This window comes from Pollachius pollachius (genome assembly GCF_949987615.1).
Source record: "Pollachius pollachius genome assembly, chromosome: 11".
Taxonomy (NCBI): Eukaryota; Metazoa; Chordata; class Actinopteri; order Gadiformes; family Gadidae; genus Pollachius; species Pollachius pollachius.
This window is the reverse complement of record NC_136944.1, coordinates 14535708-14548207: the sequence shown is the minus strand read 5'-3', so window position 1 is coordinate 14548207 and position 12500 is coordinate 14535708. Positions and strand designations below refer to the sequence as shown.

The 12500-nt window shown below is 46.3% G+C and overlaps 1 protein-coding gene across 1 annotated transcript in view; it reads left to right on the top strand.

Annotated features, from left to right (window-relative positions):
- Window positions 1-9206, top strand: part of stk17al (serine/threonine kinase 17a like) — a 13980-nt gene extending 4774 nt beyond the window's left edge. The window contains exons 3-7 of the mRNA XM_079746410.1: window positions 4765-4909; window positions 5268-5394; window positions 5519-5567; window positions 6324-6503; window positions 7391-9206. Coding sequence (XP_079602536.1) covers window positions 4765-4909; window positions 5268-5394; window positions 5519-5567; window positions 6324-6503; window positions 7391-7763 — 874 coding nt within the window. The 3' untranslated portion in view covers window positions 7764-9206. The remainder of the gene's footprint in view (window positions 1-4764; window positions 4910-5267; window positions 5395-5518; window positions 5568-6323; window positions 6504-7390) is intronic.
- Window positions 9207-12500: the final 3294 nt, after the last annotated feature.

The following is a 12500-nucleotide window of genomic DNA, read 5'->3' as shown; positions in this document are numbered from 1 at the left end:
CTCAATCCTGTGTGATTACCTTCACTATATCGGCACACACCGAAAAACACGAGGCTGGTACGCTGCCACTGCCGTCGCTGGTAGGAGGGAATGTCAGGAATGATAATCTAACAGGCTTTTCTTAAACCAAGACTTATGTTGTTCTTGACTATAGCTCAGGACAGGTGGTGGAAAACGCTCTAAACCGCAGTGAGGTCATTATTTTTCATCAGGAAAGGAATATCCATTTAGATCCAACCCGATGAATATGCACGCAATGACTGCTGAAATGTTTTTTCGCTGTTTTGCATAAAAAAAATCTTCCAGCGTGTGTGTCGACCCTCCCCAGCCCTGTGTTTAACATAGGGTAGGGAGTTTTTTTTTTTTATCAAATCATCGTGTAGCGTGCTTGATTGAAAAAACCCCTGTCGGGTGTAGACAGGACGTTGAGTGACGCAAATGTCAGCCCTTATTTCATTTTGGGTTTGTTTTCAGCAGAAACCTTCGCTCTGGGTGTGATGTGCTGCAGCTCCACCGACACCTCAGCTTCCTGTCTGTGTGGTGCTTCGGCTAACCGAGCCAACAGCTGCTTCTCTGAATTGCATGCCTCCACAGTGTTCTAGTGCGATACGTCGCCTTTAAAGGAGATCAGATTGCTGCCGTTTTTTTTTATTTCTTTTTCTTTGTTTAGTTTTGTTTCTACCCTGAATCGTGTCGAGATAGATGGTTGTCAGGAAGCCCATTTAAATGTCTCCATACAGGAAGTGTCCCTGTTCGTTTGGTTTCGGCTTCTTGCGCAGTTTCCTTTTCAGTTTAGTTTACGTATTTGGGTAGATTTTCCCCCGTTCCAAGAAGGTAAAACAGTTACCTTTTTCACTCTTGTATTTCTCTGGCAAAAAGTAACGAAACCATTGTCATCCGCATCAGCCATGATCCCAGTTGCACTCCACTAGTCGCCTCCCTGCAGCTCCAATGTAGTTCTCAAAGTCGCCGTTTGCTTAAGAACACGTTGCATCTTTATGACCCTAATTACCTTTCATAGTGAATGACAGGATGGGGGCCTTGTCTGCTCAGGGGCCATGTCCTCTGCTGACCCTTCTGAATAGCCCACCGCAGTGGCAGGAAACTCCCCCGACAAACAACCACCCACCCGCTCCCCTTCCCATCCCCTGTTCAGCTGTTCCCCATCCCAGACATGGAATGCTACTGCTGAAGAATAAAGGAAGGCTGCTGTCCTTTTTTCTTTTTTTTTACTTTTGTGAAGGGGTTTTGACCTCTGACCCCTGACTGAAGTGTGAAAGAGGAATGAACGCTGCAGTGCTCTTCCCTGATTGGTTGGAGAATCTATCTTGCCTGTCAATCACAGGTGCGTGAGATGCAGCACTTAAAACTTCGGGAGGGAGGGGAAGTTTTCTTGCTTGTTTAGTTAAGAAATCTTGCTCTCCTCTGCACTCACCCCCTGCCCCCCTGCCCCTACCTCCCTGGGGGTAGAAGTAGGAAGTCGTTTCAGCCAGTGCAAAACAGTGCAATATCACTTAGTGCTTGACAAGGGGAAATTATACTCCAAGAAAACAGATATATAGATAACACTGAAATTCTACAGCACATGGTGCATTTCAGACATAGACATTTCTAAAAAGAGGTAGTTCCTGTTTGACCATGCAGACCAGTGCACACTTTGCAGACCTTTTTGCCAGTGAATGCAAAATGGCCCGGCCGTGACATTTTCGTACCCGCTTTTTTCCATCTCATGCGGGTTTAACAGTCAAGCAGCCTCATAAGTAGCGCATCAACACACTGCCTTTTTTAAAAGCGCGAGCCCGCGACCACATCCTTGGCCCTACCGCAGAGACTCGAAGCGACTCAAAGACTCAAAGCGAGCCATTTAAAGTCTATTCATCGCGTGGCTTTATATCTCCCGTCTGCATCAACGCCACAGCCACCCCCAAGCTTAATGACTACGTTCCAGAGAACACTTTTGTAATGACCAGTCAGCCTGCGTCATTTCTACAACGTTGGACCACACTTTTTCACCGTAGAGTGAAGTGGAGCTTTTTTCTGTTAACCCCTTCCTCTCACTGTCTCTTAGACATCCTCATCTTAAACTCTATATGACGATGGCCTCAAATGTGCGCTTGAGTAATTCTTTTTCCAATATATTCCAGTACATAATTAAGAAACAACACAAAAATGTTGCGTCACTAGCCTTTGCAGGTGATCACAACAAGTGTCCCTTTTTGTGTCTAGACGATGGCTGTGGAAGTGCCATGCGGGTGCGCTTGTCTCCACACAATAGCAGGCGTGCACCGCCGCTGTTTTGAAACAACATGCACTTGTGTGACCTCCAGCTCCTCTATTATTCTGCGGATGATAAAGGAAATCCTCAGACTCATCAGCGCACGCCTCTCCACTGCGATATACAGCCACTCGGTCCGTGGATGCTCCTTTCAGTCAAGCAGGTGCTCCTTTAGCCTTTGTTTTATTAAATGGGCCTAAATCATGGCTTAATCTAATCATACAACCCAACCCTAAACAGTTTGGCTCCAACTCGACGGAGCCTCACTAATCTATTAGTCTGGTGAGGAACGCTTTATGACAATGCTTAATCAGATCAGCAGTTAAGTTCTGGTAAATGCAGTACCGTACGTGCGTTTTGATTGCACTGCATCCTGCACTCGCTACACTGGGAAATTTAGATCATGCTCCGTTGGGTGAACACATGGGTTTACCTGTGCTTTGGAATGTCCCAGAAACCCAGGACAGTAATAGCCTCCCTGTAGCCAAGTCCGGCGATGCTTTGTCATCGGAGGCCTCCGGCGCTGCCAGCGGACGGGTTAAGTCCAGTGAGAGGGCAGCTGACGCAGCGCTGTTGAGCTGACGTCAACGAGAGCCCGGTTTGGGCAGCCAGCCAGACATTCAGCTCCGTCAGCCAATGTTGTTGTTTTGAGGAATTGGACCCAGAGTGGTGTACCGCTCTACTGATCCACCATCACCTGATGAAAAATGCTCTCTAAATAATTTTTGTAAGTGGCAGTTAAATAATTTTGAAAGCAGTCCTCAGGCTCCATGTACTTTACAAGTGGTGTGTTATGAATGGGCCAGCAAAAAAGGTTGAAAGCGACAGCATTTTCATTCTTTCTTCTTTTTTCTTAGGTTTTAGTCAGAATGCGTTTGATCTTTTCAAACGAGAACGCAATGTCTCTTATCAGGTCGCCTCCTCCCACGGGGGGCCCTTTCGTAACGAGCGAGGATTCATCCGAACGTGTTTCACCAAAAACACCTGATGTTCCCCCACCTTCACAACAGTTCAAAGCGGGCCCCTTTACCCTCGACGCTCCACGTTAACCTCTACCGGGTTCCTGACACAATGCACCTGACTTAAACGAGAGGCACTGCACCGTAACACCTTGAGAATGGCGGCTCTGGCAAAAGTCGTATCAAGGATCCACTTCAAACGCCCATCCACATGTCTTTCATATCCTCTCCTCTCGCTAACCCCCCCCCCCCCCCCCTCGCAAATCAGAACCAGAACACAGGGGCCCACCGTCTCATGGGAGCAATGGGCGGGATGAAATGCTATTTATTACCGTTTGCTATCTGGTAATGGGAAGGTCTCTGGCTCATGGAGGCGTAAGGGTTTGACTGCAGACTGCACCCTAACCGTTAGACGATCCTGTTCTAGAATGGGGTGAACTGCGGGTCAGGTTGCATTTTGACGTAAATGGTAGACTTGCACACCGGTGACGAATATCCCATCAAGGTTAAAAAAAGAAAGAGCTTTGTGTTTTCACAGCTGAGCATGGCGAGGATTGAGGGGTTGGATTTGGCCATGAGAGTTATGTAACAGTCCTGCCCAGGGCAATCCGCAGGACAATTCCCCCCCCCCCCCGACAATAAAAAGCATGTGTGTATGTCACAATTGTTTTACTCTTTTTATCACATGTCCAAGAGAAGTCATTTGGCAGGAACCAGCCGTTTGTATGCTCAGAGCCATCGCTTAGCCGCAGTCCAAAAACACGGGGATCAGAGGAATGTTCAGAATGTATAAAATCTCATTCTTCCTGGAGGCCATTTTGCCCCAATATTGAACGTTTTTTACTGGCTACTGGTTGTGTGTATTGTTCACATGACCAGTGCACATGTTCCCTTCCTCTATTTCATGTGTTTTTATCATTTGTTTTCTTCCATCCTTTTGGTTATCCTCTCCAAGCCCAGAAGTCCAGTAATCAGTCTGCCGTTGTTTCCCACCAGGCTGTTCTGGTTATCAGATTTGGAATGGACCTGGTTTAGAGAGACAGAGAGAGAGAGATAGAGGGGGAGAGAGAGAGAGACTTATCAAGCTGTTGAAGTCAAACCTATATCTTTCAGTCATAAACCCCGGGATCAGAACATGTTAAAGTACCAGTATGAGCCTCTCTGCAGGGAGTCACATGCTGATTGTGCAGTCGTGTGGAGACTCCCGGTGCCCGGCGCCAAAGTACACGCAAACAGACAGGAAGGCTGTTATGTCATTCTCTTTATTTTCATGTCCAGAGTGGAAAGGACTTTGACATTGTGCTACTGCTCTTTGACTGTACTAACAGGACAGCTTATCGATAATGTCAGTCACACGACCGATAATGATTTTTTTGTACCTTTTTTTTGTTTTGTTTTTGGGTGTAGAGAGGAAGGGATTGTTTCTGCACAACCCGTGGAACAATCTATCATCACTCCTTTTGAGTAAAAAAAAGTGTTATCAGCGAAAGGGTCATTCCACTTTTCTCAACCATTTCCTCCTCCTCACAGTGCGGCCGGAGGGGAGATCTTCCACCAGTGCGTGGCCGACAACGACGAGGCCTTCACGGAGAAGGATGTGGTCCGACTCGCCAGGCAGATCCTGACGGGCGTGGCCTGTCTTCACCAGAGCAACGTGGTCCACCTGGATCTCAAAGTAAGGACCAAATTGTTCATATTCAGACTGGAACCCAACCAAACTTTCCAAACAAAATATGTAATGGATTTAATTCCTGACGTTGATTGACTGAAAGTGAGGCACACCTAACTTTGTTGCTCACTGATCAATTTTCTGACCTGTAATTGGCTAACGAGCCGTCACGTCACATGTTTTCCCTTCTCTGATTGGCTTAGAGGATGATCTAGGGCTCAAATGAACAGCTGCTGAAGTGGGTTGATGTAACCAGACTCGAATCCTCTCAGAACCTTTTTCCGTAGTAAAGATAGCTTCCCAGAGGCTGCTGTTGCGGTGCTAAATTAACACTTTGTTGTTTTCGTGTCATCCTTCCCCCCAGCCTCAGAACATCCTGCTGACCAGCGCGCAGCCCCTGGGAGACATCCGCATCGTGGACTTCGGGTTGTCCCGGTGCGTGGACAACGTGTCGGAGATCCGGGAGATTCTGGGAACCCCCGAATATGTCGGTGAGTTAAGGGGACAAAACCGTTTCGTCGGTGCTCAAAGCTCAGCCGATGAGTTCCGTTGGTATTTCATTGTGTTATGTTGTGTGCTTGTTATTAACTATCGTGTGTTTGATTTTTGCTGTAGCTCCCGAGATCCTCAACTATGAGCCAATCAGCACTGCGACAGACATGTGGTGAGTTTACAATTGATTCCGTCACACTTTACCATATGGGTACATTAGTTAACCATTTATTAAGATTGGTTATTGCATTAACAAGCAATAACTAACAATTAACTAACAGTTAATTAACAGATAAGTAACGGTCTGGGAATCATTTACTAATGCATTTATATATACATTATAGGGTTAGGTTTGCCCTGACCCCTAACCTTAACCCCAACCCCTATTCTAATGCTTTACGATAATGCTTAGTACTCCATTAACTAATGGTAACTAATGGTTACTAAATGTTTCCTTATTGTGAGGTATTACCAGTGAATCACATAATCTCAGACAGAGAGAAGCACACAGAGAGACAGACACACCCACACATGTGTGTGACACGGCACATATTCACAACTACTTGGTCAGTTTTCCTCACACGTTTCCTGTTGACCATGTTTGGGTGTGACACGACTCCATGTGTCCGTTCTCAAAATGTTCTCATTAAGCTTGAGTAGAAGTAGATGATGATTATTTTAAAACAAAGATAAGAGAGAACATGAGGGCGATTTTTAACATTATTATGAAAGAGTGGGATACACAGGAAGGTATGGGAGATAGTAGGTATGGGACATACAGAAGGACCACGGGCAAGAATCAGAGCCGGGTCCCTGCGATAAGGACTGGGCCTTAATGGTACGCACTCTACCCGGTGAGCCACTGGGGCGCTCACATTTGGAATTATTTCATTAATAGTTTTCCTCCTCTTCCCTCTGTGTGTCCCAGGAGCATCGGCGTGCTGACGTACGTCATGCTGACGGGCGAGTCCCCATTCGTGGGCGACAACAAGCAGGAGACCTTCCTCAACATCTCCCAGGTCAGCGTGGACTACTCCCAGGACGTGTTCGACGGCGTCTCCGCGCCCGCCGTTGACTTCATCCAGTCCCTGCTGGTGAAGAACCCACGGTGAGAAACCTTCCGGATGACTCAGGGCTTTTTGGGGCATTTCTTTTTTGTTTTTGGTCTTTTACCGGAAGGCTGATGTGTATCTCTTGGGTCCGATTTATGGTTTGACAGGCGTCACTCAGAGCTGATTCACACGTAGAGAGGATATGAGTCAAGGTAGCATTGCCACAGCAGCCAACCTGTCATCATCGCTGTGGTTGATGTAAAAATGGATCGCTTGCGTCACTGACAAGAAAATGTCTAGTTCCTTATTTATAAAAACAATTGGTGGTGGGATGTAAATGTAACCAAATTACTACTCTTTGGTTGTAGATTGGATGCAATGCGTTTTCCCCTAAACATTTTGGCCAAAGGTACTGTTTACAATAACTTCTGAATATATGAATATCTCTTTCTGAAGCAGTTGCTAACCTCAACCCCTTTTTCAAGCTGCATAAAAAACCGAAGCGTTAAAGAAAGGAAAACAAGAACACTCTTAATACTCAATATTTTCTAACAAAACAGTTTTTGGACGCCTAGCCACCGCAGAATATTATTGGCGATGACAGCTGTGTTCTTGCACCAAGAGAGGCAGAGAACAAAAGAGGTCTCCCCCCCCCCCTGTATTTTCTTAACCCCTAACACGATCTGATAACACACGATCCCAGCACAGGCGGCCTCAATTTGTGACCACAATGTATTGAAAAATTCCTGTCTTTGTGAGTAATTATCGGACAAAAACTCATTTAGGGGCTGTAGTGTTGTTTTAACCGTGGGTCACCCGTCTGTGTGTCCGAGAGGAGCAGGATTAGGACGGCCGTTGGGGACGGCCGTCGCTTGTGTAAACCGCAATCGAGGAATTTCCGCTCGCACTCACTGTGTATGTTTGTGTGTTTTTATGTGTTCAGGAAGCGGGCCACCGCCGAGGAATGCCTCAACCACCCCTGGGTGCTGCTGCTGCCCTCGCCGCACAGCCCCGCTCCCCACTCCCACGTCCTCCACCGCCATGCCAGCACCACCACCACCACCAGCGGCAGCACCACCACCACCAGCACCAACAGCGGCAGCAGGCACGACTTCCTGGACGAGCCCGAGACCAGCCAGTCCGAGTCGGAACCCGAGAGCCCCGCGTGTCCCGGGTCCCCCGAGGGCCTCGGCTCCTTCCTCCCCTGCTGCCCCGGCCAGGGTGACCTCAAGGCGGGGCGCAACGCCTTCTCCTTCTCCTCCTGCGACACACCCTTCTCCACGCGGCCGGACCTCCAGCATGAGCTCATCTGCTGAGGAGGATGGAGATGGATGGACTCTCTTGGTGGAGCGTTGTGGATGTTTTGAGGCGTGTTGTGGTCTTGGATGGTCCTGATGGCGTTGGAATGGCTGGCCTGTGCCTTTTTTATGCTGCTGCTGCTGCTACTGCTGTGACTGAGCGTGCGCGCGCGTGTGTTTTGTGTAAGCGCGTGTTGTCAAGGCCGTCGATGCATGCTTCTGTGTCTGTGATGGATGCAAATTAACGGGGATGAATCAAATTAAGGCATTGTTGACGATGAAGAGACGGAGAAGACTTTGTGGAGGACTGGAGGGGGGGGTTGGAGGGAGTGTTATACTGTGGACTGTTTGCCCACACTGGGAGAGAGCGAGGGTGGGAAAGAGACCACAGACCTGGACTATAACAGGATAACTGTTTTGGTTGGTAGCCCCCAAACCCTAAGCTTTCTGGTTCCTGGCGTCGTCTGAAAAATCGAAACAAAAAAACAAAAGAATGCTTTCATAGGAAAGATTGTTTCTTTGGGGGTTGTTTCTGTGTCTTTGCTCAACAAGTGCTTTCGCCCCAAAATGACTTTGCTTTTTCAGTGACGGGGTCGAATCCCGGGCAAGCCTCACTCCCCCCCACAATGCCTTTCTGATGCGGTAATGATGAAGGTAACCCAGGGTGCCGAACAGACGTCTGTGAGACGCAGCCAAAGAATGAACTGGGAGAGAGAGAGAGAGAGAGAGAGAGAGCCTAAGCAGACAACCACTGTCCCCTGTCGTTTTATGTGTTTTATTTATCTTTGTGTGTTTTTTTTGTTCAAAAATTATTCCGTTTTATTTCCTGTTTTGGAAATTCAACATCCACGTTTGGCAAAGATCTTTGCTATGGACTATTAAGAGCACTTCTGTAAAGAGACACCAAAGGTTAAAAGCAGTTAAATTTGAACACCCACTGAACTCACGTTAACCACTTTAGGTAATTTGGTGACACAAGATTTTTTCTTAACGGTGCCGCTTTAAAGGATACACATTGTTGTATATTTGTTGGTTTGTATGTTGTTTTTTTTTGTGTTTGCTCTTGCACAAGTTGCACAAATTTGTTAAAATAATTAAGAGGTGTCCATTTTGTAAACGCCACTATAAAGTAAAGGGGTGAAAAGATATTAATATTATTTTGTGATGTGAATGTCCACTGAAGGGTTTGGAGTGTTTCCTGAAAGTAAAAGTACTGAACTGTATATTTTGTTTAATTATTCTGTAGAATATTCTTTGCTGTCTTTTTTTATTTTATGGTATGAATGTAAAAACATTTAATATTTTTGTTTTGTAACACCATGTTATCCATGAATCCCATTCCCGGTGTCTTTTTCTTTCCCTGAGTGTCAAGCAGGTTTGCACAAATAAGAAAATGAATAAATGCAAAAGCATGTATTACAAGATGCATCGAAATAAATAAATGTACATTTTGTATCAGAACCTCAAGCCTGGATTTTGTGTTTGTTCCCTGTGAGCGTGCCATGCAGAACCTAGATTTCAAAATGGAAACTAATTTGATGAGGAAATTAGTGAAATTGCCTTTTTTTTGGCAAGTATGATCTACAGGGTATCTGGGATTACGGTTAGAACTAGGGTTGGTGGTAGTATTATGGTAGGGTAAGGGTTTCCGCTTACTGTTGGTTAAGGGTTAAAGTTTCTCTTAGAGATGGGTTTTAGGGTTTGGCCTTTGGTTAAGGTTAGGGTTTTCACTTAAGGTTAGGTGTTGGTTTCTCTTGGTTAGGTTTTTAGGCATTGGGTCTTTGGTTAAAGTTAGGGTTTTCACTTAAGGTTAGGTGTTAGGGTTTCTCTTGGTTAGGTTTTTAGGTGTTGGGTCTTTGGTTGAGGTTAGGGTTTTCAAATAAGGTTAGGTGTTAGGGTTTCTCTTGGTGTTAGTTTTTTGGGGTTTGGTATTCTGTTAAGGTTAGGGTTTTACATTTTTGGTTTGAGGGTTAGGGTTTGATTTTAGGGTTAACGTTAAGGCCCCCAGAAGCCAAAATTACCTAGGGGGTCGTCATTCCAAGAAGAGGTCCCAGAGGCCCTTGGGGCCCGGGTTCCTGAACGACTCCAGGGGGCCCTTGGACGTGAAGGTTCTTCATAAATAGAGGTTTATTTATGTATTTACTTAGAATGGGATGGTCCCAGGAGAGGACCCATGGTCCAAGGACACGCTCCAGAGGCCCCAGGGACCAGGCTCCTCAAACAATGTACATTGGACGGGCCCCAGGCCCTATCCGGTGGCCTAAGAGGGGTTAATAACGGGGTTAGGCACACATATAGAAAATGCACCTTATGCAAATGAGGTCATCCAGTCAAGAAAAAGCAAGAAACAAGCTAAACCAGTTATTATCTTCAGTGAGCGTGAAAATGTATAAACAGTAAACTGGGCTCTTCTGGGGGCACTGTCTGGCAAAAATATTCCACAGCGTCTCTCTATACAGGAAATGCCGATGTCCCTTGGAGAGGAACAAACAGCACTGTTGCCCCCCCCCCCCCCCCCCCCCCCCCTCCTCCTCTCCAACAACACTGGTTGTTGTCTGTTTGGGTACTAGTCAGACCGGACAATAGCCCTTGGCTGGATACATGCTTTTATTCGTGTTCTTTTCTCTTGGCTTGGCAGCGGGCCAGTATGTTTGGCCAGTGAAACGAGAGGGGTGGGGTGGGGGTGGTCCTATAGCCTTAAAACGCCAGTGCTGGTTCCGGACACAGCGCTAGTTCTACCAGTGCTGCTAGCTAAGCGAAGCTAGCTGTGGAATGTGAGAAATGTCCATAACTCACCTCCTCTCTTAACATCCTGCCCTCCTCATCCTCGCGTAATGAGGGTTGTTTGTTTTGTTTTGCTTTTTGATTTTCTCAGGAGGGAAGTTGACATTGTTTCCTTTCAGGCTATTGTACATGTCCAAGTATTGTTGGTTTTGTGTTTTGTTTTTTAAGCTTTCTTTACGCAGCAACGGGTCAACCGAGTGTCATGTATGTTTTGTTCCAGTCGTCCCCATGTGAAAGATGACTTGCTGATTCCTAAGTTATTCCACATGAAATGAGAGCGATTCGGCTACTGAACACTGGCGTTCCCAAAACAACACCGTTGGAAAACAGATTGGAGTCATTTCAAGAGAGTTTCCTTATCCTACACAATGACCTTGGCTGTAGGTCTGTGGAAGAGGTTAGACCAGAGGAAGATGTGAAACAAGGGAAGTGTTGGCCCCTGACCCAAACAAGCAGATCAGAAGTTGGACACCCTTGCTTGAAGCAAATTGAATGTTTTGTTTCTCTTTACAGAGTACACAATCAGTGGACAGATAGGGCTTGTAATCAGGTTCAGCCGGGCCCTATATTTACAAAAACAGGCACAAGATGGAAAGTGTGTAATGTTGTCATCACACCAACTCTCCTTTAGCGCAAAAAGAAAGCAAATGAACTGTCAGCAGCTTCAAACTTTCCACATTGATCCCCTCAAAAATATTTTCCACTGTAAGCACCCCCAGCCCCCTGCTGTTTCTCTCATCAACCATTAGCAAAGTCACACACACACACGCTGGCACACACACAAACACACACATTCACACACGTTCACACACACACACAATGTTCACACACAAACACACACACACGCACACAAACACACTCAAACTCTCACACACATACACACACACAGACACATACACACATAACCACACATGTGTACACAGACACAAACGCAAACACGCGCACACACAAATGCTGTTATATTAATAAAGGTCAGGTAGCAACAGGGTGTACCCCCCCCCTACTCAGAAAAGTAGTTTACTACCTATAGATTTAGTGGCAAGTTCAGAAGTAGGGTGAGATTCACACAAGGTCATGGGGCTCATGGCACGTATTTGGTAAGAGGAACATTGGCCAATTTCCTTTGTGAGAAAAGGTTAGACCAGTGCCGGGTGAGAAGGGTTATGTCAATTGTTTGCAGTGCAATTTCAATTGATAAATAAAGTAATGTGAATCTGTTGATCAGAGTCGTCTCTTCCGCACTCTCGTCCACGGAGTTCATCTGGGGGCCAATAACGGAAAATAAGACTCGGAAAAAACAGAGAAGATTAGACGACACAGATGAGCTCTGACACAGCTCTTCTGGGACTCATTATTCCCCCAACACACACAAACGCACACACACTCGGTCATTTACACAGATCCATAGCTGACAGATGCCGGCCTCTGTTTGCAGTTAGCATGTCACCTTGCTTAAATCCCTTTTCTTTTTTCCATACTATCTCTCATTCTGTGCCTGGGTCGCTCTCCCTCTCTCTAGATCATTTAGGAAATTCCTTCTCCTCTTGTGTTCCTGATTATATCCTCCTCACGGAAAGGGAGCACTGATGTCAAGACAAGGGGATCAAAAAACAATATATCCTGGGAGGGGGGCTTTGGATGAGAAAAACCTGCAGTTCTACACGCTGACTATACATCTCCTACTTCTCCCCATCTAGCCTGCTTCCCTTGTTCTCACCAGGTCAGGTAACTCTAGTTTAGCTCATTACGTAACACGATATAAATGTATGCTCACCCCCCCCCTAAAGTACCAAGGGCAGGGTGCGATTAGCTCACACGGGTCACACCGTTTGAAAACGACACGACTATTTTTCCCTTCAGCGCTAAAGGAATGCGGTCGGTTGACATCGCTACGAACAACCGGTCGGGATTTATTTTATAATCCCTTTTTATTGTTTGATTGCCCATAGGTATGCTCACGGCGTGACTCCA